Genomic DNA, 26,966 nt, shown 5'->3' with positions numbered 1-26,966 from the left:
AGAAAACACAAAGTAAATAATTTAAAATTTGTTCCTTAACTTTTTTAACAAAATGGAATAAATGTATATAATTTTTGTTGGAAACTCAGAAACATATCCACTTTAGGGTCTGAGAAAGAAAAACTAGCAACATATAGTTGCTGAAAATAGTATTGGCTACTAATAAAAATATCTTTCATTTAGTTTATTACATATTAAATGCATTTAATAAATATGCATTTAATTTAATTTAATATGCATTAAATTTAATTTAATAATTGGTTAATAATCCATTTTTTTTTTTTAAATTAATGCATCTCTTTTAAATTCTAAAAAAAAAGAAATAATAATTCTGACTGCATTTCTTCCATAAGTCTTCTATGTTTTACATGGACATCGCTTTAAATTCCGATGGAGTCTTTACATTCGTTTTTTTTTTTTTTTTTTTTTTTTTTTTTTTTTTATCATAAATAATGTATGTAGTTAATAATAATTTACCTTTAATTTACTTTTATGCTTCATCAATTCATCAACCATAAAAATAAATCTGTAGAAAATATATTTTTTTGCTTAACCTTTAACCTTTCAGGACGACCTCTCACACGCAGCAGAGTGGGCAATGCCTTCATGCACTTAAAAGTAGGCAATAAATTTAATTTATTTTGATGATTTCGCTCAGAGCATGCCATAAATATGGCATTACCGCCAAAATGTTTCGATATTCATCATACGTTCCATGTGGCTGCGCTGGTGTTTGGCTGCTCCTGTTGTTGTTGTTGTTGATGGTGTTTCGCCATTAATCCAATTGAATTTTTTGTCGCTTTGGTTTTCCTTACAAATTTCATATTATTTATTTGTGTTTGCAGTTTATCATTTGCCAGCCACAGGATTAATCTTGATGTTATCCAATTGTTGTTATTTTGCAGATTGAATTATTTTATTTGGAATAAACAAATATTGGGATTTGCTTAGATGTATATATTCAAGAACATTATATAAAATATATTTGCTGTCGCCATTAGATAAGCTCTGAAAATTATGACTATGTCAAGTTAGCCGTTAGTTAATGCATTCCGACGTCTTGCCACTCAGTGTTTAGACAAATACACTTGGTCAACAGCTCGGGTTTGGTCTTTAAGTGCTGTTTGCTGTTGCGTGCTCTTTCTATTAATTTTCCACTTTGCTTGCCTTTACCCAGTTGTGTTTGCCCACTTGCTTAACACATGTTCGGGTGTCAGTGAATCAATTGTGTTTATCCTACATACATAGTTTTTTTGCTAGCATATGAGTATGAATATGCGAAACTATATTATTATGAAAATAAATAGAGAGAATATTTCAAATTGAAATTGGAATTTTTAGTTTATTTGTAATTCATATTTCAAATAAAAGCTTTCAATTTGTTTAATTTGTTTCGGGGAGTTATTCTAAATCCCCACCAATCAACTCAAATGTGATTTGCCCGCAAAGTTTTGTGGTTCATCCTTAACTTTTCTAGGCTAACTGTCGTAGGTTGTCAGAGCTCTTGTTGTTTGCTTGTTTGGGTGCTGCCCATTAGCAGCTGCAATCAATCATGTTTTTTTCTCACTCTCTGCTCCTCTACATAGCTCAAATGCCCTGTGGGCGTTGCTAACATGGCTCATAAATGAGACCAGAAACAAGTCGGTCAATTCTCGGCCAAGCTGTGTGCGATGGCTTGCAAAAGCAATTAATCAGCCTATTTAGCGGGCTTGAACTTGATTGAGGCGTGGCTAAATTGGTATCAAAATGAATATGAATATGAATATGAGTATCAATATGAATATGAATATGAATATGAATATGAATATGAATATGAATATGAATATGAATATGAATATGAATATGCATATGACTCTGACTATGACTCTATGAATCTGCCTCTGAATCTGCTCTGAATATGCCTATGCCTCTGCCTCTGAATCTGCTCTGCCTCTGCCTCTGCCTCTGCCTCTGCCTCTGCCTCTGCCTCTGCCTCTGCCTCTGCCTCTGCCTCTGCCTCTGCTCTGCCTCTGCCTCTGCCTCTGCCTCTGCCTCTGCCTCTGCCTCTGCCTCTGCCTCTGCCTCTGCCTCTGCCTCTGCCTCTGCCTCTGCCTCTGCCTCTGCCTCTGCCTCTGCCTCTGCCTCTGCCTCTGCCTCTGCCTCTGCCTCTGCCTCTGCCTCTGCCTCTGCCTCTGCCTCTGCCTCTGCCTCTGCCTCTGCCTCTGCCTCGCCTCTGCCTCTGCCTCTGCCTCTGCCTCTGCCCTCGGCCTCTGCCTCTGCCTCTGCCTCTGCCTCTGCCTCTGCCTCTGCTCTGCCTCCTGCCTCTGCCTCTGCCTCTGCCTCTGCCTCTGCCTCTGCCTCTGCCTCTGCCTCTGCCTCTCTGCCTCTGCCTCTGCCTCTGCCTCTGCCTCTGCCTCTGCCTCTGCCTCTGCCTCTGCCTCTGCCTCTGCCTCTGCCTCTGCCTCTGCCTCTGCCTCTGCCTCTGCCTCTGCCTCTGCCTCTGCCTCTGCCTCTGCCTCTGCCTCCTCTGCCTCTGCCTCTGCCTCTGCCTCTGCCTCTGCCTCTGCCTCTGCCTCTGCCTCTGCTCTGCCTCTGCCTCTGCCTCTGCCTCTGCCTCTGCCTCTGCCTCTGCCTCTGCTCTGCCTCTGCCTCTGCTCTGCCTCTGCCTCTTCCTCTGCCTCTGCCTCTGCCTCTGCCTGCCTCTCCCTCTCCTCTGCTCTCTCTGCCTGTCCCATCTCCCTCTCCTCTCCCTCTCCCTCTCACTCTTCCCTCTCCTCTGCCGCGCCTTGCATCTGCCCATGCCTATGCCCTCTGCCTCTGCCTCTAGCTCTGCCCTCTGCCTCTGCCTCCCTCTCCCTCTGCCTCTGCCTCTGCCTCTTCCTCTTCCCCTGCCTCTCCTCTGCCTTTTCCTCTTCTTTCCCTCCCCCCTCTGTTCCGTATTTCTGCCCCCCCGCTTCTTCTCCTCCCTCCCTCTTCCCTCTCTTTTGATTGTTATCATCAATAAATAATCAACTTTCATTTGACAGAGGCAAGATGAAATTCTGGGAAAAGCCAACAAAACACAAACTGATAATCTGTTAAGTTGGCTTTTAACGTTTCCTAAATCTTATCTCAATGAGGCTTAATGGCCACGCTGAGCCCTGCCGCAGGCAGTTGTCAGTTTGGGTAAATGTTAAGACATAATTACAAATTATGCTCTCAAATTAAATAATAAATCCCGTCCTATACTTATAATGAAAATCCATTTAGCGAGGCAGAAACTCAACACGAAAGGCGAAAGGTGCAAAAGCAGAATGAACTCAAGCTGACGTAAGGATATTCAGCTGTGTGTGAGTGTGTCCGTGTGGGGTTACTTAGCTGGTCGCGTTGATGTTATAATTCAATAGTCGCAACACATTCAAGTCGGAAGATGTGCTTAAATATTTTAATTGCTTTAGACAAATCTTGTTTGCCAATAACAATTTAATGTGGCTTAATTATGTTTAAAGATCTGGCGTGGCAGACATGTTGGCGTCTTTAGCCGCAAGCTTGTGGTTTAACAGCCGCAGTTCCAAAATACACTCTCTCACACACACACACAATATACATACAGCTTTGTCATGTACGCCGCTGCGTATACGTAATATGCGTACACGTCTGCGTATACTTAATGTGACAGCCATGTTAGGCGCCAAGCAGCGCCATTCATGTCACTCAAGAGCTTTGCGTTATGTATGCGTATACCCTATATTAGCGGGTGAATATGTGACAGGTAGCATAGGTTACACACTTGGGATAAAAACAAAATATTTCTTTTGGCTCTTACATCAGTTTTCAATGTGAAAATTATCATTGTTTCTTAATTTGTTTCCCACTTACTTGTTTACAGGGCATAACTTAGTCGTTTTCGATTGATTATACTCGATTCCTTTTTTATTATTTACGAATACTCACGCATTTAAGCTGACAGTTGCGAGTTGTTAGGTTTTTATAGCTGTCGCTTGAGATTTTGATGCGTTTGTTGTAGCCAAAAAGCCAGCAAACAGTTGACAGATATATCCGTATCTTGTGCACTTAACAAGTTGCCAATTGAAATACTTGTGCATTGATACTCACTCAAACGGATTATGTACTTGGGGCAATAAATAAGAGAGAATGTGGGCATGTATTTATAAAAATATTATATATCAGATATGTTGAGGTAATTTCTTAGAGCAGACATTATTGTTGAACAATATGAAAATATAAGAAGGGAAAATACATTTCATAATACATGATAAACATAAAAACAAATTAATAAAATTAAAAAATATATTTGAACTATTTATGAATAACTTAAATATTAATTATTATTGATAATAAAACATTTACATATTGAATTAACTAAGTTAAGTTTTAGTTTCATCCATTTTAATGGCCGGACTTACTAGTAAAGCTGCATCTTCTTTAGTTTTCCAAAGTTGCCTTTAATTATGATTAAAGTAAATTCTATTTTATTATATCTCTAGAAAATCTACTGCAATCTTATTTAATAAATTGACTGAAGTTTACGAATTTATTTGAAGCAAAAAATTAAAATATTCCTTAAACTTCAGTCAACAGTCAATAGTTCTTTTATAGTTCTTTTGGTCATTTGTCTTATTCTTTCTTTTCTACATTAAAAATATATTTTATTTCGTTTTTCTCTCACATTTCTCATTTTGCTATGCAACTACATAATTTCTTTTCGGCCAAATTGAAATTTGTTGCTGTTGAATTTTTGCCCAAGTCGTTAAAGTTTTTGCTATGCTCGTACAGTCCACGTCTTGCCTTTGCATTGCCACGCCCCTTGAGTGGCCGTTTGGACGCCCTAGGGCCTGCAGCGTTGGCTTATTGTTCAAAGTTTTACAGCTCATTAAGGTCTTAAGATGGGCATGCAGGTGAATCTTGGGAGATATATGTATATATATAGTATATAGTGAATATATATAGTAGTGCACATAAAAGATTTCTGATTTAAGATTTTCAAATTTCTTATTGAATGAATTTGACTGAATTCAAATGAATTTAAATTCCATTATAAATCCCTTGTATCACAAGATTTATCATTGGTTAAACTCTTGTTATGCCAATTATTTAGAAAGTTTACTTTAACGCTCAATCATTTCAAAAGCTTAATCTATATTAATGTCCATTTTGGCACGGCCATCATAGTTGGCCTCCATCGGCATCTGTCCCGCCTCGACGGACAATGCTTGCTTTCAGTTTGATTTTCAATTGTGCGCTTCAATTATATATGCAGATCCAATCAATAAGTTGACATCACTCATTGAAGAGTCACCAGCGTCTTGCATTTATATGATAACCTACCCAGTCCCAGTCCCAGTCCCAGTCCCAGTTCGCCTCCTCTATTCCCGCTGGGGTCGCTGTCCGACTGCTGGTCGTTTTGACACTTTGAGTGGTTTTAGTTGTCAGAGTGCGCTGAAAGTGTGAAAAAGCTTTGCTATGAAAATTCTTTGCATAAAATATGTGCGCTAAAGGGTCACAGAAGTGAGTGAATGAGCGAGAGCTCAGCTTGGGGAATTTTCAGCGAGCAAATATTATTTGATTGAGGCAAAAGGCGAAAGGATTTCAAAAGATTGACAGTTGGAATACAATGTAAAGTGTGGAGCAAAAGATGGGCATAAATAAGTGCAAAGCTAAAAATATTCTTAATTGGATGCGAAAATAAGAAGAAGGAGAAGTCAGACCCCTTAGAGATTATTAGAGCAACTTTAACTCTCTCTAGATTCTTTCAAAAAGTAGTTGATAGCTGAGATTATTAAAGAATTTTATGCACAGTTGAAATTTTGATACATATCATCAGCTTTGATAGTTCGCCTATCGAGCACTGAACTCTGTTTCTCTAGTGACTCCAAGCCATTTGGATCCACATTGCACTTAAATATTTTCCATAGATGACGTGAGAATCTCTGGCAGCTTTTGCTCTTTACACTTTTCCAATATTACATTGTATTTCACACAGGGGCACCATAAAGTCGTTTTGGTAAATTGATGTCGGTCCCGTTTCCAGTGTCTGGTGTAGAGAATTCCTGGCTCTGTGAGTCGACCTCCACCACTTTGGCAGCGTTGTCCTTTAATGGTATTTGTGGCACATTTTTATTGATGCACTGAACTCTTCGAAGTGATTAAGTGGGGCAGCCGCACTTCTGTATGTGGGCGCCACTTGGCTCTCCCTGACAACAACGGGCGCTTCGCCTGCCCTGCCTTTCCCTTTGCTGCTGCACAGGATTAAACGAGGACCAACAAGGACTAACGCTTGGTCAGCATAAATTAATTACATTTGTGTGCATGGGACAGAGGCAGCAATGAAGTGACAGTTAAGGCGGACAATGTCAAGTGTTGAATATCATGTGCTAAGACTGTGTGTCCCTGTTCCACTTCTCTACTTTGTAGTCAACTATGCACAGCCATCAAGTGAGCTTGGGCCATAAACTTTTAAGGTTTATGCGGTTAAATTATAGTTTTTATTTTTGCACAGAGTACTTTATGGCACGTATTATTGTTTATGATATCGTAATACTTATGTATGTGCTTAAATTTTTAATAACTCGAAATATTAGCTATTTTCTTTGATGATTGTCTCTTTCATTCATTTTTTTTTTTTAACAACGCATACTCTAGTTGCGACTTGGTCTCAGATGGTATCCATCTCTTCTATCTGTATTTTCTTTTCTGTGTCTATCCCTTTTGTCGATTGTCTTCGATTCTTATTTATGCTTCTGATCTCTATTTTTCATTGAATTTCTGTCCTTCTCTCTCTCTCATTGTGTTCATTTAAATTTTTCCTTTTGTTTCTTTCTCTCGATTTCTAATTCTCTCATTCTCTCCCTGTCTTTGGTTTCTATTGATCTGTCTTTCTCTCTCTGTATCTTTTATCTCTCTCTCTCTCTTTTGATTTCTAACTCTCTCACTCTCTTTCTATCTCTCCCTCTCTATCGCTCTCTCTCTCTCTCTCTCTCTGTCTCTCTCCCTCTTTCTCTAGTGACACTTCTATGACCCTATACTCTATATTCTCTCTATTTCTTGTCTCTCCACTGTCTCAGCGTATCTATCTGTCTCAAAATCGGTATTTTTATACCTGCCTAAGTCTATTTACCTAGTCTGTATACTAACCATTTTAATCATAGTAAATCTCATTTCTGCAAATAGCTCACACAATAAATCACAATTAATATGGGGTGCTAATGATGATTTCTTGGCTGTTCGTTTACCTAGGTACCTACCTACCTTCGCTGGGCATTAGCAGAACTATGTAATTTGATTTCAATTAAACGCATTTAGTTCGAGTAGATTAAGCCGCAGAGCGTCAAATGCGCAATTGCTAATGAGTTTTTCTTTGGTCAGTTCAGCTGCTCGTCAATGTCAGCTGCGTTGAGCTAATTAAAACATAAACTGTTCCCTCAGTTCGCCGTTTCGTTCACACAATTACATGGACTTGAGTTAGTTGTTGCCAGCAACTGATTAAATTTGAGCCTTTTATTGGGTGTTTTTGGGTGGCTAACTGGTTGGATGTTTGGGTAGGCGGCTTACGCTGCTCGATCCCAATTGCCTGCAGCCAGAAGGCAGCCAAGGTCTTTGCTCTGCTTCAATGCGCTTTCAACGCCCGTCCCTGTGCCGATTTCATTAATTATTCAGGGCACAGTACGGTCCGGTCTCCAGCTGCCTGCTGGCAGTCATCTTCTGTCCGATATCCGGAGAGCTCCAGCTGCATTTGATTTAACAGGCAAACGTATTAGCTGGCACTTTTCAACAATGTCAACCGATGCCAACTGATGTCCATTGAAGCTAAACGAAATATATACATACATATATTGTTTAGCTTTAATCGACTTGCCCCCCAGCCAAGATTCATGCTCAATTAGCTTTGAATAACGCTTAGTCTTATCAGAGCAACATTAGCAAAATATTCCAATAGATACTTAAAAGCTTTGAGCATTTTTGTAATGAAAATTCGCCTATTAGCTTAAGCGAAGTTATTTGCATAGCTAAACTTAGTTAGCTCGAGTAGCAATTGAAATTGAATTAAAATCGAGAGGGCAATTAGGGCATATTCCAAATTTATAAAACCCATTACGCTGTTTAGAGCTTGCTGCTGCCTCTGGGAATCGCAGATTAATAAATTCCAAAAATAAAATCCGAACCACAGAGGCAAAGGCACGCACATTATGATATATAGGAACAGTATATATACATATATATTTAATTATATATATCCGGCTCGTACATTCCATGAATGTATCTAAATTATGTTTGGCTTCCCACATGGCAAATAGGCTGCAAATTTTCTGTTTGCCAACCACGAGAACAAATTGTCAATGCAAATTTCAGCCAATAAACCAGAAAGAGAACATGTGAAATATACAATTGCTATTGCTATTTTAGTATGCCGCCCGCATAGGACTCTATTCCACGGGGCATCACGGATTTCATCACGCCCCGCTCGTAAAATTCGAACAATCTCACGCACAGCATCAGCCTACGCATCTGCGTTTAGTTTAGTTAGTATATATGCACATAAGCGTGTGTGTGTGTGTATATATGGGCTGCTACTATTTTAATGCATGAGTAAATGTGTTTTGGCATATGAATAGAGATTTCAGGTTCATAAAATGCAGAGCTTATTGGATTGGACTGCAGAGCGCACAGTGTGCCTCATTTAAGTTATCTGAGTGCAGAAATTTGCAAATTATAAATTGAATATACAGCCATAAAAATTGAAAGTGATTTGTTGTTGTAAACTAAAGAAAATGAAGTTGATCTAAATATAGTTTTACGCATTCTAATGTGACATATAGCAAGTTATCGATAATACTCTGTATTATGCGTGCAAAATAAGTAAATTACGGTTTTATATAATTAGATTTATTTTCCTCATATTTATTATTTATTAAACTTATTAAACAGTCATATTAATATTTCTTTATTTAAAAGTAAATTACCATTCAGAGTAACATTTTGTTATAAGCATTTTAATTCTCTTAGTAAAATGAAAAAACTAACTGAAAGTTCTTATATCGATAAGTAGTTGTTATAAATCGAGTGTTAGTAAGCGTTATATGAATCAACTAATTAAAACTCTTTGGTTTGTCATGATGCTCAGTGTTATCGATACCTATGGTTATTGATAAACATGTAATATTGATATAATAATTATTATTACTTAATTTTGCTAATTTGCTAATGAATTAAGACTCTTAGTATTGTTATAACGCTCAGTGCTATTGGTTTCGAATATTATCGGTAAATAATCGATAATCATTCTTTTTTCTTACTATTCATCAATCTCTGTTATATAATTATCGATCGATATTATTGATATTTATTTATTACGTTTCTAATCAACTATGCAGCACAGTTTACTCAAATCTTGAGCAATACTTAATATCCATTATCAAAAGTAAGAAAAACTATATACATATATCGAGAGCATGAACCATTAAATACTATGTGTTGGCTGCCCCTTGAGCCAAATTAAACTTGCCACCGGCCGGAAGCTGCTATAAAACGTTGCAAATTGCATTTGACATTCGTTTAATGGGAAATGGAAGCTGTTGATAAGCAAAAATGCTGTTTGAGGTCGACTCTTGCTGCCGCAGCAAGTTTCCCGCTGCTGCTGCATACTGCCTGCTATCAGTTACGTCCCAGACCTTGGACTTGTGCTCATAATTAATTACAACCTCGTGTATATACATATATATATATATATATGGCAGCAAGTAGCAGATAGTTGAGGACGTGGCATAAGAGGTCCTTCAGTTGGCTTTTTCGTAACTTTTGGTAGCTGTCATTAGTCAATTTCTTGTTGTTGCTTAACTGTGCTTTTTCCTCCGATTTTTGCACCGGTTTTTGCATCGTATTTTTCCTGGAATGTTGATTTTCTATTTTTGTTCAGTTCGTCTGTTCCTTTAATTAAAAGTTGCGGCAAATTTTTGCGGTTTAATATTTACCTGTCTATTTGTTTGTTTGCTTATTTTGCTATCCTGCTTTAGCCCCTGCACAATTTGGCATACCTGTTCGTGGTTATGCAACACAATTTGTGCGACGCACAAGTGCAGAGGTTGTGCGGCTTTTTGTGTCTCGTGCATTTGAACTATGTCATGTGACATGTGCTTGACACATAAGCCCGAGAGCTTTTCTATAAATAATAAAATAAGATTTTAACAATATTTGCTTGCAGCGCAGAGCATTTTTTTTTGCTTTACTAAATATGTTTGATAGATTGCTGACATTTGAGAGTAAAGGTTATGCTTGCAAGGCTGATGATGTTGATATAGCATTTTTAATGCATTTTCCCATTAACTTTGTCCTCTCTCTTACAGTTGACTACAATTAAGAGCTTTTAAAATTTTTATTTATTTCTTGAAGATAGAGTCCCTATTTCTCTTATATTTAAGTCCTTAATATTACCTTAATATTTTCTCTGCAACTTTAAAAGCATCTCTCGCATATTCTGTGCGGCAATTCGACAGCTGATAGAATTTCTATTACCTGCTCTAAAAGCAGTTTTTCTGCTGGCGCCAATTTTCCATTGTTACCTAGATAATTCTCTTCTATCGCAGCTTTTTGCTGACTATTTTTCCCACGCTTCGCTGCGGTCTATTAATATGCATTCGCTGTACACGAAACAAAAGAGATTTTAAATTTTACGGAAGGAAAAAATGCGCTAAGCGGAATAAAATTTAATTATTATTTTGGAGTTGATGCTAGGAGTAATCCATATAATAAAATCATAAAAACGACATTTGAAATGAATTAAATTTCAAATTCAACTTAATTTGCAAAAATATTTTAATAGAGATTAAAATTGTTAAATCGACTTTGAATAAATTTAATTTAGAAATTATATATTTTTATTACTGATGCACATGACGAAATAAATAGAAAATAAACAAAAGACAGCTGCGTAAATTCTTGATATTAATTAATTTTCATCTTATTTCTGCTTTATTATTGTAGCTTCCCGCCAATTACGCCGTAAAGTGCCATACGCTGGCCATTTGATGACGCCGCGTCGCCTCTGGCTCAACAAAATCCCCACACAATGCGATGTGGTCATTGAGTTTCCCGAGGATGCACCAGATGAGGCGCTGCGATGGCTGTTAGCCCGGATCCGCTCGCAGCCGCCAGCTGGTCTCGGTCTGCTGGTGCAAGTTAAGGCTCACGATAGCTCCAGACGCAACGCGTTCTATGTGAGCGCGCCAGTTAATGTGTAAGTGGCGAGAGAGTGGGCTATAAAATTAATTAAGAGAATACATGTACATATATAAGAGTAGAATTTAGTGGAATTAGCTACGAGCACTTCCAGATGGAATATAATGATGTGAAGTGAAGTGTGGACTCCTATGAAGTAAAACTGGGTGACAGATTAGAATAGATCCACAGTTTAAAGAGAAGTCTTTGATTGATAACATTGATAGCTGCTCAATTTAACAAGCAAGAGAGCTTTATTCTGGGCTCTACGCACAGCTGACTTTTCAATATATCGATGTTTATCGATAATAGCTTTAGTGACTAATGAGATTTGGTAGACATAACATCAAGTTACCGATATTTATCGATAATGGCTTTAGTGAGTCTAGATATAACATCAAGTTACCGATATTTTTCGATAATAGCTTTAGTGATTAATGAGATAAGGCAGACAATCTTACATAATTATTGCTATGTATATTCCCTCGGCTTGTCGTCCCCACGCCTTCTTCTGTCTGTTACAAACATCATCACAAAATCTTCTTACTCTAAGCCAGTAGATAGATATTATTTAACATTCAAATCATTTCTCTCTAGCATCAAGGCATAAAATATATATCGAAAATCAATAGTTATAACAATAAAAATTCTCATCTCAAACATAGCCCAAAATTATTTATGATTACTTAAAGCTAGTCTGCAATTCAATTTAGCTTAAATCAAATGAACTTAAAGTCCAATTAACTCTTCTGCCCCGCAGTCTCTTCAAAGCCGCTGAGGAGGCACGTTTGCCGAAACGTTTGCGGCCCGATTTAGGCGGCGCGTTGCGTGAGTTTACGACGCGCGAGAGCCATTGCTTTCAGCAGCTGCGCGGCGATGTGGGCAGCACGGCGTTGTTCACCTCACAGGAGCGCCAGTGGCTGGTGCTGCAGGTGCTGCAGGGTCTGCGTGCCGGCTGCAGCGACATCGATGCGTTGCAAGGACGTGCCGCGGTGGCCGAGGGCCAGAGCATTGTGGCCGCCTGGCAGGAATCGGGTCTGATCACACAGGTTTTTCCCCTGCACGAGCCGCGCTCGCTGGCACAGCTGCAAGCGCAATGGGTTAAGCAAATATTTGCCCCACAACCATTGGGTAAGAGATCAAATATCAAGCTATTCTTGATGTATATCGGTATATATAGGTATATATCTTTGCATATCTTTAACATATCCAAATATCGCTTCAGATGACATCGCCGCCTATTTTGGCGTTAAGGTCGCTCTGTACTTCGCCTGGCTGGGGCATTATACGTGCGCGCTGGGCGTGCCCGCCGTGTTTGGCACCATACTTTATTGCATATTGTGGGGCAAGGGTCAGACGGCGCAGGATATGGGCCATGTGCTGTTCTCGCTGTTCAACGTGGCCTGGGCGTCACTGTACTTGGAAGCCTGGAAGCGCTACTCCGTCGAACTGGCTTTTCGCTGGGGCACGCTCTCAACGCCGCCCGAACTGCTGGAGCCGCCGCGGCCGCTCTATAAGGTGAGTTGTCTAACTGAGAATCGAGAATGAATATGAAATTTACAACTATTTGATGCTTTCAGGGCCCGCTGGAGGAGAACAATGTGACGGGTCGATTGGAGCCAAGGGAGGCGCCCGCCTGGCAGCGTCGCGCCTTTCGCTATTTGGTCAGCTTTCCTGTGATTGGACTGTGCCTCTGTGTGGTCTTTGCTGTTATGTTTCTCATGTTGCGCTTCCAGGTGAGTGGAGCTGTGAATAATGTATAAACATATACATAATATGTCTAGTTCTCGGTTCACCGACTGCTTGAATATTTTTTGCAAGTGGTGAAGTGATGGAGAGAGAGAAAGAAAGTTTTAGATTTGTAATGCGAAAGATATTTTAATTTTAAATTCATTCTTTTTACAAATGAATAAGTGAAGCAAGTATAAATGTAAATTATATTATATTAAAAACTAGCTGAAATGTTACATTAATTAAAGCTCCGTTTAACAAAATTTTATGAAAACATCATGAATATCAAATTTTTGTAGGGAAAATATTTGGTAAAATCATTTTATAAATATAGGGTTTTCATACATACACAAATTCTTTGAAGGATTTATAAAAATATAAACATTTCAAAATATAATTTTTCTATTCTGTATAAATATAAACAAATATTTAATTAAAAATGATATAATTTTATTAAATTTTTATTAAAATTTATAATTATATTTATTTTTATATGTTTGCTATATTCACTTTATATATGTGTATATTAATATTTATAATTTTTTTTTATTAGTTGTTATATATTGTTTATAATCAAATACTATGTAAAAAAACAAAATTTCTTTTTCATATATAAAAATATTTTTTATGAAACGCATACTGCTCTATTCCTCTCTTGCTCTCTCTTTATCTCCCTTTTAAAGGTGTTAGGGTATTCTCTATTCAATATTATTTATATACATGTTTTGACATATTTCCCTTAAAAATAATTTACTTAATTGTTACATCGTGCGTATACTTAATACTTAATATTGTTTTACATTTTATGACAAATCCGATTCCCTATCCGCTTAATTTGCTTGTGTGTGTGAACGAGTGGCTGTCTGTGTGCGTGTGCTTGTGATACGTGTTAATGTGTGTGTGTGTGTTGATTTTAATGCTTTTTATGTGTGCATGTGTGTGGGAGTGTGCTTATCAATTTGCTTAACGGTATCCTTTCGCATTTCATTAGCGAGCGCATTTCGTATTGTTGTTGCTGCTGTTGTTGTTGTTGCTGTTGTCGTTAACGCTTTTACGAGCACACGCATTTAAGCACCTGCATACACGCACATTTGCCAAATATACACACACGCAGACGTACACGCACACGCACACACACACGCACACACACACGCACACCCATTCGCATTAATTCTGTTGGCTTCCGTTTGGCTTTTGCCGTTTTTTTACTTTTTATGCGCACAGTTTTTTCTCTTTCTTCATGATTTTTATTTACAAACAACAAAAACAAAAGGCAAATAAATCCAAAAATATTTAATACAGTACATATAGAAATAAACTACAATAAAAACCATAATTTATCCCATCTATCACGCCTCATTGAATTATTTTCTTTCTTCTTGCTTTTGTTTTCTCTCTTTTCCGTTTGTTTGTTGTTTCTTTTTCCACAGGATTGGCTGGATCATCATAAAATACCTGATAGAGGAATTGCTCAATGCATGTATAATTTGCACAAGGTTTTTATTGATTTCATTTAACTTTTATTATTATTACGACTAAGTGTTCTTTTTCGCTCACCAATTTTGTTATGTAGCAATTTAAACGTCATGTCGTAGCTGTTATTATCAAGTCACAATATTCACACGCGCGTAATACATAAAACAGGAGCCTAACAAGAATTTAAGAGGCTCAATTTCGTGGCATAATTTTACGATTACCTTTTTTAGATCCTTCGACACAGAGTGAAATTTGTTGAAATGCCTGAGCATATGTTTCAGGAATTTCAATTTAAATTGAGGCACACTCTGCTGCCTCTGTGAAAGAGGATTTTAGATATACCCTAACTCATGAGTTGAGCTGAAAAGCTGAGCTGTAATGCCACACCGAAGCTCATGAGCCATAAGCCTTTTGTAAGTCTCATTAAACTCAAGGGAATATTTCGCAGAATTTGATAGACACTTTGTTCTCTAACTGCAAAGCGTTTGCCAAGACCCAGCTCAAACATTAACTTTTTTAATATATATTAGAGCATAATTAAAATGCACCTTATAGCATATTGCACTTGCCGTCATTCATTATGTCACGCCCTTTGTTCTGTGCTTTTTTGCCAACGAGCTGAGACGTAAATTATGATATTCAGCTGGCAGCTAGGCTAACTACCTGCTTACAACAAGCTGCTAATTAAGTTGAAAATTATGCAACAATACAAAAGAGACGAGCACACACACACGCTAACTCTTGCACATGTGGCCAGAACAGAGATGCCAACACGTTCACACACATATACACACACACATGCACACACTTTCGGAAGTGCTGGCAATTTAAAAGCGCAAACCGCTTTTGTTCTAGCGTAAAATGTTAGCCAGGTTTGCTGGTAAATGATTGCCGTGCAACGAGTGTCTGTGTCATGAATACCCAGCTAAGCGACTTACTAAGGGGTATATTAGATTTGGCTAGAAATTACGTGGAAGTGATTCTATTTCAATATGAATTAATATAACTTGTTTATGGCTAAAAGTGAAAGTTTTTTAATATGGAACTTAGTTCTTAAATAGACTAATATTGATAAATAGCTATATCTATGTAGTAAAAATTGGGCATTTAAAAATAATTTAATATAGAGTATTTATAAAAGTATTATATTATAATACAAAATATTTCTTAATATTTCAAGGTGTTTGCTGTCTTTCATAGAGTTCTTAATTTAAGAACATAGTTAATCTTTATATAATATATTAAATAATCTATCAAGGTATATGCTGTATCTCATAGCGATATTTTATCAAGATAATAGTTCCTTAACTTATTTTATAGTTGATATCTTATAGTTGATAATCCAATATATCGAGACATGTTATATTTCAGAGGGTGTCTAATAGTTGACATTTTTTCATTCTTCTTCAAAAATAATAGTTATCTCTAGATTCTAGACTAAACATAAACTGCGTCTAAATATAGCATACTTTAGAGGGTAGCTGGTAGGTCAGACTTCACTGTTATAAATTTGGGTGAAACTAGAGGGTATCTAATTGCCAACTATAACATCTATTGAATATGATCAATGATATATATGAAAATGCTCGAACTGTAAACATATAAAACATGAGGGATCTTTAAACATAAAACAGAAGGAATCTACGGCAATAACTGAGAACAACTATCCTAAGCAAGCATTATATCTAGGCTATACACTACATATTATACTCTCTAAAAATATAGCACACTGCACAGGGTATCTTCTAGCTTATAATATGTCCGCACAAGCAATCGAAGTGCCTTTTAATTGTCATGAATTACCGTAAGAGTGAGTGAGACGGAGAGAGCGGGGGCAAATGTCTGTTTGATCTCGTGCTCACGAAAAGCAGCTCCCACAACGGATATATATCGTAATGGAATCAAATTAAGCTGCAATTTGATAAATGGAGTGTCTAAGTATGTGTGTGTGTGAGTGTGTGTGAGTGCAATAATTGAGTTGACTGGCTGGCAAAATGAAATGATGTATTAAACGAGCGCTGTTCGCTATGCCAAACTCATGCTATATCGTTAACTAATAAGTTGGCTTAATCTAGCGTAAATATGCACACATTAATTTTATATATACACACTTATATATACATATATAATTGATTTATTCTCGTTTTTGTTGCGTTAGGACTGGTGGGACTCGAAGCTGCCCGAGGACAGCGTCTTGTGCTGCCTGAGTGTGATACCCAAAGTGCTGCTAGCTGGTGCGATTACCTTGATGGATGAGGCCTATTTCAAGCTGGCCGTTTGGTTGAACGATAGGGGTAAGATTTGTTTATATAATATGCGAATTATATATAATAATTATATATAATAAACTTTTCATAGAAAACTATCGCCTGCAATCGAAGTACGAGAATCATTTGATAGCGAAAGTTGCGCTATTTCAATTCGTCAACTCGTTCCTTTCGCTCTTCTACATTGCCTTCTATCTGCGGGATGAGGACAAGCTGAAGGAGGTTTGTGCCTAAGCATCATTAAATGTCTTTGCAGTTCTCTTTTATTTAAGCATTCTTTGTGTTTCTTTAGCAATTGGCTGGCTTGCTCATCTCTCGTCAAATTATTGGCAATCTACGCGAATCGGCTGTACCCTATGTCCTCGAGCAATGGAAGCTAGCCAAGTTGAGCTTCAATATGTGGGGCGCTCTGAGCCCCACACAGCATGTTAATCGCAGTCTAGCCGAGGAGCTGGCCACTGCCGAGGAGAAGCTCAAGGCTGAGGCGGCTGCCACAACTAAATCTACAGCACAGCAGGAGCAACAGCAGCAGCAGCAACAGCAGCAGCAATCTACTAACAAACGTAACATTGGACAAGCCGAGATTGAGAGCTCTCTATATAAAGTAAGGGATGCTTAGAAACTATTGGTTAGATTTGCATTATAAGCTATAGATGATGTGGTACAGGTGTTTAGATATAGCAAGTGAGATATAGATATGCTAATAATTAATATGTAACGGAAAATCATTCAATGAGTTGGAAGTTATAACTTGTAAGTTAAGAGATGTGAAAAGCATTTAGATTTAATTTGCAGCATCAGTTCGAGATGTGTTTTTTGTTTAGATATCAAGCCTGAAATATATAGATAGTATTTATTTGAATTTCAAAGCTTAGTATAGCGTGTAGAGGTAAAGAAGATCTTTGAGTTAAATATATATTACCCAGAATGATAAATCAGTTTGGAGATTCAATGCATACCAGCATATAAGTTTTTCATAATTTAACTGAATATAAAAATTTTTATATTTTATTGAAAGTAAGAATAAGTATCTGTAGAATATTATAGTAGTAGTAGGCTATTGTGGGAGTAAATATAAAAGTGGCAGTACTAATACTATTAGTAGTAGCAATAGTAGTAGTAATGTTATTAGTAATGTAAAAATATAGTAGTAGTATTTTATAAATGTAATAGTAGTTTTTATAGTAGTGGTAAATGTAGGAAATTATTCAGTACTTTTAATAATTTCCTACATTTACTACTACTATAAAAACTACTATTACATTTACTACATTGTAGTGGTATATTTTAATATAAAGGGTAGAATATTATAGTAGTAGTAACAATATTAGCATTTATAATAGTAGTAATTATTATAGAAGTATTAGTAGTAGTATATTAGTAGAATTTTTTATAGACGTAGTAGTAGTAATAGTAGTAGTTAAATAGAATAATTATTAGCAGTAGTAGTAGTATTATTAGTAGTAGTTGTAGTATTCTTAGTATTATTAGTATGAGTGTAGTCAAGCCAAAGTCTAAATCAAATACAAACTGTATTTCATATAAAAATCAATTAATTAATCTTGCTTACTTAATTAAGTTGATGATAGTTCATTCAATTCATATGAAATATATTTATCACTCTAATTAAAACTGCATTAAACAGCCCTCGCTTCTACTATTGCAGTACGATGGGACATTCTCGGATCATTTGGAGATGCTGGTGCAAATGGGCTATGTGGTGCTCTTCTCGGCCGCCTTCCCGCTGGCCGGGGTCTGTGCGTTAATTAACAACCTGATGGAGATCCGCTCGGATGCGTTTAAGCTGGCCCATGTGCATCAGCGGCCGTTTGGGCAGCGCGTGGCCAACATTGGCACCTGGCAGAATGCGTTGAGCATTTTATCGCTGGCCGCGGTTATTGTCAACTGTGCGCTGATTGGCCTCTCCGGGCAGGTGTCGCGCCTCTGGCCTGGCCTGACCACGGCGCAAACTATAATTTTAATCGTGACGCTGGAGGTGAGGCCAAATGGCAATCATTTATATTTATGTACATGCATAAAGTTTTAATGCATTTTCTGTTTGGCTGTTGCTCTTGTTGTTGTTGCCGTTTGCTTTCTGTGTGCAGCACATTATGCTGGGCCTGCGGCAGGCGTTGACTTGGCTGCTGCCGGAATTGCCCTCGTGGCTGGCGGCGGAAATAGCGCGTGCCGAGCACTGTCGCCGCGAGATGCAGTGCAAGGGCACCTCGCCCCGGCCCACACCACCGACGCCGCCCTCAACCACATCCACGCAGCCGGAGCAGGAGGTCACAGGTGCCGAAACCACGCACGATCAGTCCATGGAGAGTCAGCTGGCTGAGGATATGCTGCTCTATGGCCACGAGCTAGGCGCCAGCTATGGCCGCAGCATTGAGGCGGATGTGAATATATATGAGAATCGTGACTCTTCGCCCGACTCACCGCCATCGCAGGTGCGTGCAATGCGCACATACTTTCTACACTATATTTATACTTCTATATATGTATATGTGGAGCATATTAAAGCTAAGAGTTTAATCACTTTCAGACTAGCACCATACTCATAAGACCGCTGCATGAATCCACGCCGCCGCACGGTGGCGCCTCGCTGAGCAGTTTGCATCACGATGGCAATGGGTAAGAGAAGAAGCCAAGTCTTGGCTCTGGCTAAGCTCTTAAGTATTTTGCACACGCCAAGTTAATTAAGGTCCATTCAATGGCTGAATAATATGACTGGCAAACACACACACACACACGTACACACCATAACATTGGTATATACTATATACAAAAATATATTTTGCACACTTCAATTTATTCAAAAATTTTCTTAATATTTAATGCCTTTGATTAACTCCTTTTGCCATGGCCTCTCGCCTTTTTGTGTCATTCTCTGCATTTTTCCATTTTTCTTAAAAATTTTATTCATACGTTTTTTTTTATCGATAACTTTTGTAGCGCTTGTAAAAGTTGTAGGCAAAAATCGCAATTCTTTATACCGGAAATACCGCCATTTCTTGGATATTCGGTGCGCAATTTGAGTGCTCTGTCCGCGCACGGTCAGAGAGTGCAACAACAACAACAGCTGCTTAGCGGGTAAATTGTGTAATTCATTAACTATAGATGTGTGTGTGCAGGAGGAGGAGGAGGAGGAGGCATTGCAACACAATGCAACAATGCAAATTCAATGTGTTTACTGTGCTGTGCTCTAATTTCTTGCTGTTTGTTGTTGTTTTCGCTTTCAAAAAAAAAAACCAAAAATTCTAAACAATTTCTCTATCAATTGGCCAACCTCTTCACTTTACAAGCTGCTTACTCTAACTATAATAGATCTATGTATATATATATTCAACTTATTTATTCGTTAAAGTAAGGGTATTCCAGTAATTGATTTTATGGTTCATAAAATTTCTGTAGTTCATGGAATACCCCTACTTTAGACTCTTGTTGCTTTTCTCTACTCAACTTACTATATACACTCTGTCTTCATATATATTTCTCTTTCCTACTTTTTTTTCCTTATCGCTCGCTTCTGTTATGGCACCTTGCAGCGCTTCAGCTAGCACGCTAGCTCTGAACTCAGCCGCTGCCAGCTACGCAGCGCCGATGCATATACAAGAAATACCGCCGTTCCGCAAGAAATCGAGCGATTCGGCTGATCAGACAGGCAGCAGCACGGGCAGCAGTCCACAGCGCGTATCGGCGCGCCAACTGCTGCAATCAACCCACCAGCAGCAACAGCAACAGCAGCAACAACAGCAGCAACAACAGCAACAACAGCAGCAGCAACCAACTAGAATCGCAGAGATTCCGCCGTACAGCAAGCAGCGCAAAATATCCACAGAGAGCGTTGCCAATGTACCGCTGAGCGTAAGAACAGAGCACTATATATAATTTACATATATCTAGATATATCTACATATTTAGATATATTTCAATGCCATTAAAATCTTTCCCTTTCACACAAACTGAACCCTAGCCAAACACCCTCGACTTGTGCGTAGCTTGACCAATAAAACCTCGATACCTGACCAAATAACACCTAACTGTTGCCAAATACTAATCTTAGCGCTAAGTAGTAGTATTATTAATTATTATTATAGCTATATAACATTTTTGCAACAATTGAACATTGATTAGATACTTGTGACTCGATGTTGTGAGTAGAGCAAAAATAGTTTTTCACAACACTACTCTATGGCACTACTTCCACTCTGTTGCTGACAAAGAAAGTATAGAATTAGGCCCCATGTTTACAATAGCTTGTGAAAATTATATGATTAGTATTATCAATAATCAAGGATTAATTACAGTCTAACTATTATAGACTGTAGCGAATTTAGATTTAAAAAAAAAAAATTAAAAAATAAGAATTATTCTCGAGCTTTTTAAGCTATTTAAAAAATATGTATATTGTTAATTATTAAAATTAATATAGTATAAAAATAATAATAGTATTTTTAAACTGGCATACTAATGTATTTTGATTTGATTTGATATTTTTTATTTTTTTCCTATACATGGTCTCAATATTTTTAGTATTTTAGTATTTTATTATTATTATTATTATTATTATTATTATTATTATTATTATTATTTATATACATACATTTTTTATTAACTGTTTCATTCAACATGCTCTGTTCTTGTGATCAACTGAAAAAAATTCATATTCCATCGTCTTCACTTTGAGCAAGAGCCTTCGGTTATTTTCGTTCTTTTTGACGAATATCATTTAGAGAGCGACACGATTGACGATCGCCCAATGAGAATTTGTGTAAACGATGCTCATGCTTACATGCTTAGCGATTCACTAATAGGCATAGTTATAGCAAACACAACTCTCTCATACATACCAATACATGAAAGACTTTTTACTCAACCACAAGAACTGAAGAAAAAGTTTCTGTCCGATTGCGATCGAGGAAGTTGAAGAACCGACGCAATCGGTTCCTCCTCTCAGACTTTTTTCTCAAGGTGTCAGACATCGAGGAACGATCAACAGTTATTTTAAAGCTATGATATATGCAAATTTGTATATATAAATTATTTTTTAATAACAACATATTAGCTATACCTTTTGAAAATACTTCGTTTATTTTTTTATTTTTAATAATTTATTTTTATTTATTAATTTTTTTTTTTAGTGAGGTTTAACTTTTGACCGGTGATGCGTGATGTCATGTTATTGAAGGTAGAAAATAAAGCATATATTAATATTAAAAGTATATTTATATTTATAATATTATTTTACGATAAATCATGCGAACATTTGCTTATCTATAAGTTCTCAAAATAATTGCTGCCACGAGAGTAATAGAAGTAAACTTTTAGATCTGATATAAAATATGTCTCTTAGGTATTTTTATATGAAATTACTCAACTTATTTTTATGGTATATTCTTTAGTATAAAACGTCGTTATAGAACACACAATTTTCAGTTAACACAACACCACACTAAACCGTAAACAAACAAAACAAACTCTAACAAATTGTTTACTGTTTAAAGGACAAACTACATATAAAACTTCACGCACCCGAATGGATGTCACGCTTAAAAGTGAACGACAATGTGAATCTCCATAGAAGCATAGATTGTATTGCCAAGGTAGTGAAGAGCTGTCTAAAGCGATATATATATATAAATATATATCGTATATATGTTAATTGATGTGCATATGGATTGAGTTTCGAATAGAAGCTGATATACATATATCTATATATATATATATATATATATATATATATATATATATATATATATATATATATATATATATATATATATATATATATAAATATAAACTGTTGTCCTTGCTGTTTGCATTGCAATTGAAGCTTCATTTGGTTCAGAGTTGGATTCAATTTGCAGGCAGCTATAGCTATATAGAAAATATACGTTAAGCTTTGATTTGGGCATGGCAGTTGCTTTATGTCGTTAATCGTAAAAAAATAACACCTAGAAAACAATTTCACGCTGGCTTCAAGTGCTCATCCATTCATAATCTATGCATGCCTTAAGCTTTGAGTGTGTGTGTAGCGTTGCGAGCATTTAATGTCGACCTATGAACCTTCAAGCCTAATCCTTCATATCATTCTACATGTAATATATTTTGATACTCAAGGAGCTCGGCAACACGGCGGACAACTCAGACATATTGAAGCCGGCGCCATCCTGGAGCAACGTGGCCTTGAAGACAGGCGCTCCGGGTATTATGCTGGCCACGCCCCCAGCTGCTCAGCAAATTGTCGCCTCCTCATCGTCGTCGTCGGGCGGCGGTGGCAGCGTTTTCAGTCCGAGTAGCGTGGGCCCAGTCGTCGCCGCAGCCAGCAGCAGCAGCGGCATCAGCAATTCACAGTCACGACCCAGTGTGGGCGCTTTATCCAATTCCTCATCGAGTTCATCGCATAAGCAACAGCAACAGCAGCAGCAGCAGCAGGCGAAGCAGGCAAAGGAGGCCAAGGAGGAGCGAGAGAAGGAGCAGGAGCAGGCGGCAGCGGCAGCCACTGCATCCACATCCGCTGGCAATACAGACGATGAGACAAAGGGTAAGTTTGTTCAGCTCCCTGCATATATTAAAACTAATTATTCATTTCATTTCTAGCTGCCGAGTTGGCGGCCAAGAAATCGCGGCTTAAACAAAAGCTGGTTAAGAGCGCGAGATCTGTGGCCATATTCTCGCTCAAGCTCAAGGAGCGGCGACAGCGCGAGGCGGAAAAGGCAGCCACAATTGCTGTGGAGCATGCCAAGGTACACATTTTGGATTCATGAGTTACGCTAAGTGAAAAGATTTTGAATTTTAATTATCTTCTCTTCTCCCAGGCTCTGGCTAAGCTGCCAATGCCGCAGCCCGTGGGCGGCGAGCTGTCTCTAATACCCATCGAACATCTAATACAAATCGATGATATCAAGCCAGCGATCAAGCCAGCAGCAACAACAACAACAACATCAGCAGCCGTTTCATCGAGTACACAGCCGGGCTCCTCTATGCATTATCAGCAGCAGCAACAGCAGCAACAGCAGCAGCAGCAGCATTATCATCATACGGATAATTAAGCTTAATCGACAGAACTTAGCCTAACTATAAAAAACAACGCACACTGTAAATAGTTTTTTTCTATGCACGTAATACCCATATCTGGTCCATGTTTTAGAGCGATCTATCACTAACATATTGATGATATGAGCCATTTGCTGAATGTGTGTCTTGTCCAGAGTTGGAAGCAACTAAATAACGTCTATGTATTAGTACACCTAACAAACTAATTAACGAATGTTATTAACTATGATATGATATGGCTTGCAAAACATAGAAGAACATAAAACAAAATGTTTAAATGTTTTTTAAGTCATATTCTCACACTCACATGAATGTTTGTTAATATTTAAAAAATGATTAATGATAAAAAACAGTTGTGAAACGAATTTTGTTTAAGCGTTTTAGCCGTTACATGTTTTTGTGTAGTTAATGTTCTTAGCCATAAACGAAAGTCAGCAAAAAATATGAAGAAAAATATTTGTCATTTGTTAAAACTTGATGTTACGCATTTATGTTGCGATTACTTTTTACTAATAATGATTCATTAATTAACAAATTAATTATGTACTTAACAGAAAGCTGCAATGAGTAGCTATCAATTATTATTTTCGACTACTGCATACTCATTAAATTTCAATTATTATTTACAGACTTAAGCTTGATGTACTCGTTGCAGTGATCTCTCAATCAATCAATCAATCACACACACACACAAACACAACGACAAACATTGTGATGCCCAATTGCATTGCGCACTCAAATGTCGTCCATTGTTCCTTCCATATATACATGCAGACATATATATACAAACACATATATATATATATACATATATATAAACAGACAACAGACTTCGCAATCGCTTAAACTAAAACAATTTAAACAAATCTATTTACAAATGCTATTACCAAAAGCAATCTGATACTTATTATGTTTATTTAGTGCTTGAAAGGAACACTTACACACACAACCACATAAGGACACACAGATATACACACCTATATACAACTAACTCTACCGATGGATATTTGTACATAATATTTAGTATTTAAGATGTCAACGAGAAATTTACACGTGAATATAAAAATAATAATAAAATTAATGTGCTCTTGAGTTGAAAACTAAAAACAAAAACGAATAACAAAAAATATAAATTAAAAAAAAAAAAAAAAAAAAAAAAAAAAATAGGTAATGCAAATTATTTAAACAAATCCTTTGAAAACAAAGTTTTGATTTGACTTTGATGTTGTGTTCTTTTAGGCTTGCTGCTGCATATTATGAAGGCGGAGCAATAGTTGCATGTTTTAGGGCGTTGCTTGAAATTTCTAAAAGACAGACAAGAAATTAAAATTAAAGTGAAAAAGTGCAAGTGCAAACGTAAATGTGATAAAAAGATAAGAAACGGATCCATTCAAATTATTGGTAAGTACAAGTGAAAGACTTTATATATATTATTATTACAGTCGACTCCCGATAATTCAAAATGGCAAGGGGATCAGTGTTTTTCCAATTTAAAAAGATATTCATATTATCGATAATTATCGAGAACGAATTTTGTTCAAGGGGATAGAATTTTGTTCGATTTATCGGGGTAGTGAATATTGAAACTCGACTGTTTTTATACACCCATACGAAGAATTATATAGAGTTTGATAATGTACAGCGATTGTAAGGAAATGCTAGGAAAAGATTTTGTTGGAAATTTGTAATACCAATTTCAGCATTAGTTGAAGATTAATATATAAGATTTAGATAACTAGAAAACTATTTAAACGCATATATTTTAAAACTGTCGAAAATGCGAATAATTTTAAATACACATACTTATAAAATATATTACTAGTATATACTATATGTTCTGGCAGATTTGCCAGATGGAAAAACATCGGAACTCTAATAATAATAATAATAATTTTAAGCTGTAATTTGCATTTTATTCAATTTCAGTTACATATAATAATGTCTATATATGTATGTAGTTAAAAGGGGTTTACTTTAAAATATATATTTTTATACAACGCTCTAATTTCATTTAAATCAATGCAATTTAGATTAAGTATCTGATTATAAATATATTTATTTTTAATAATTGCAATATACTTAGATTATATATTAGATTACATATATAATTTATTATCATATCGTATCACAGCGAACATTTCACAAGCTATAAACATTTTCGTAAAATACATTTTATACCCCTTTCCTTAAGGCAAACAATTTGTCATATAACACACACACCTGTCATTCAAGCCCATAATATGCATTCTATATACTTGTGTGCGTACATATATAAATAATGTATATAAAGTGACTTATCTGTATATGCTCGTAATGGCCGTCGACTCGTGCGCCTGTCCGACTGTTGGGGAGGGGGCCTTAAAACGCGCGCGCGCTAATTAGCGGTACGTGCGGAGTGCGTTTTGTCAGGCGCTCGAAATGATATAGAATATGGACCTGGTGACAGAGGAGTGTCGAAAGTGGCGTGCGGAGTGCGGAGTGTGTGGAGTCTGGAGCTGGGCTCTCAAACCCGAGGGCATTGCCGGCCAACTCGAACGACTGTGACAGCTGAGATCGCGTTGTGTTATCAATGAATTCAAATCAGGAGACATCAGACATCAGACAGTCGACAGCGGACAGCGGACAGCGAACAGCTCACCTGTAACAATGACATGTGTTGCTGTTGCTGTTAGCTGTTTTCTGCTGATGAGAGCGTGCAGTTGTGACCCCAGTGACCCCATCTACATCCAGAGCCACATCCATGGGCCCCTCTCCTTGTGCCTGCCACTTGGTGCTGGGCTATAAAACAAAATGAGAAATGTTGTTGCAAAAAAATGGCAAGCTGACATAAGTGCACTCTAGTCGGGTGGGGAAATACCCTGTAGGCAGTTAGATAATTTATATTTCCTTAAAATTATAGGCAGAGTTGGAGATTACACTGAGTAGAATTTATTATTAAATTACCTTTTTTTTTTTGTATTTATTATATTATTATTTTTTTTAATCGTTTACACATTTTATTTTTGAAGTTTTATTTTATTTTTTTTTATCAAGTAACTTACAATGTAGGATGGTTGAGAATATGAAACATTGTTATACTAAAATACTTATATAATATAAGAGAGTATATATAAAGTGGGAGAATTGTAATACTAAAACCCTTACTTAATATAAGAGCGTCCACATTTAGTATATAAAAGCATAGCTATAAAGCGAATATATAGAAGAAAAATAAGAGATCTTTATTTCTGTATATATTTTATA

The 26,966-nt window shown here is 37.0% G+C and overlaps 1 protein-coding gene across 21 annotated transcripts in view; it reads left to right on the top strand.

The window, feature by feature from the left end:
- Positions 1-25,601, top strand: part of wwk (anoctamin 8 white walker) — a 33,825-nt gene extending 8,224 nt beyond the window's left edge. For 17 of the 21 annotated variants that reach the window (XM_089463821.1, XM_089463815.1, XM_089463813.1 and 14 more), the window contains exons 3-19: positions 10,957-11,209; positions 11,951-12,321; positions 12,416-12,708; positions 12,771-12,926; positions 14,352-14,417; positions 16,556-16,691; positions 16,756-16,886; positions 16,957-17,268; positions 18,331-18,660; positions 18,770-19,114; positions 19,210-19,298; positions 19,620-19,757; positions 20,213-20,531; positions 22,172-22,270; positions 22,788-23,211; positions 23,268-23,413; positions 23,486-25,601. In XM_089463821.1, coding sequence (XP_089319947.1) covers positions 10,957-11,209; positions 11,951-12,321; positions 12,416-12,708; positions 12,771-12,926; positions 14,352-14,417; positions 16,556-16,691; positions 16,756-16,886; positions 16,957-17,268; positions 18,331-18,660; positions 18,770-19,114; positions 19,210-19,298; positions 19,620-19,757; positions 20,213-20,531; positions 22,172-22,270; positions 22,788-23,211; positions 23,268-23,413; positions 23,486-23,719 — 3,842 coding nt within the window. In that variant the 3' untranslated portion in view covers positions 23,720-25,601. The remainder of the gene's footprint in view (positions 1-10,956; positions 11,210-11,950; positions 12,322-12,415; positions 12,709-12,770; positions 12,927-14,351; positions 14,418-16,555; positions 16,692-16,755; positions 16,887-16,956; positions 17,269-18,330; positions 18,661-18,769; positions 19,115-19,209; positions 19,299-19,619; positions 19,758-20,212; positions 20,532-22,171; positions 22,271-22,787; positions 23,212-23,267; positions 23,414-23,485) is intronic. The other 4 variants (XM_089463825.1, XM_089463824.1, XM_089463823.1 and 1 more) reach the window with 4 other exon arrangements.
- Positions 25,602-26,966: the final 1,365 nt, after the last annotated feature.

Source organism: Drosophila arizonae, chromosome 3 (genome assembly GCF_054131065.1).
Source record: "Drosophila arizonae isolate 15081-1271.41 chromosome 3, UAZ_ARI_1.0, whole genome shotgun sequence".
NCBI classification, from domain to species: Eukaryota; Metazoa; Arthropoda; class Insecta; order Diptera; family Drosophilidae; genus Drosophila; species Drosophila arizonae.
The sequence above is the reverse complement of the archived record's forward strand: the minus strand, read 5'-3'. Positions and strand labels throughout refer to the sequence as shown.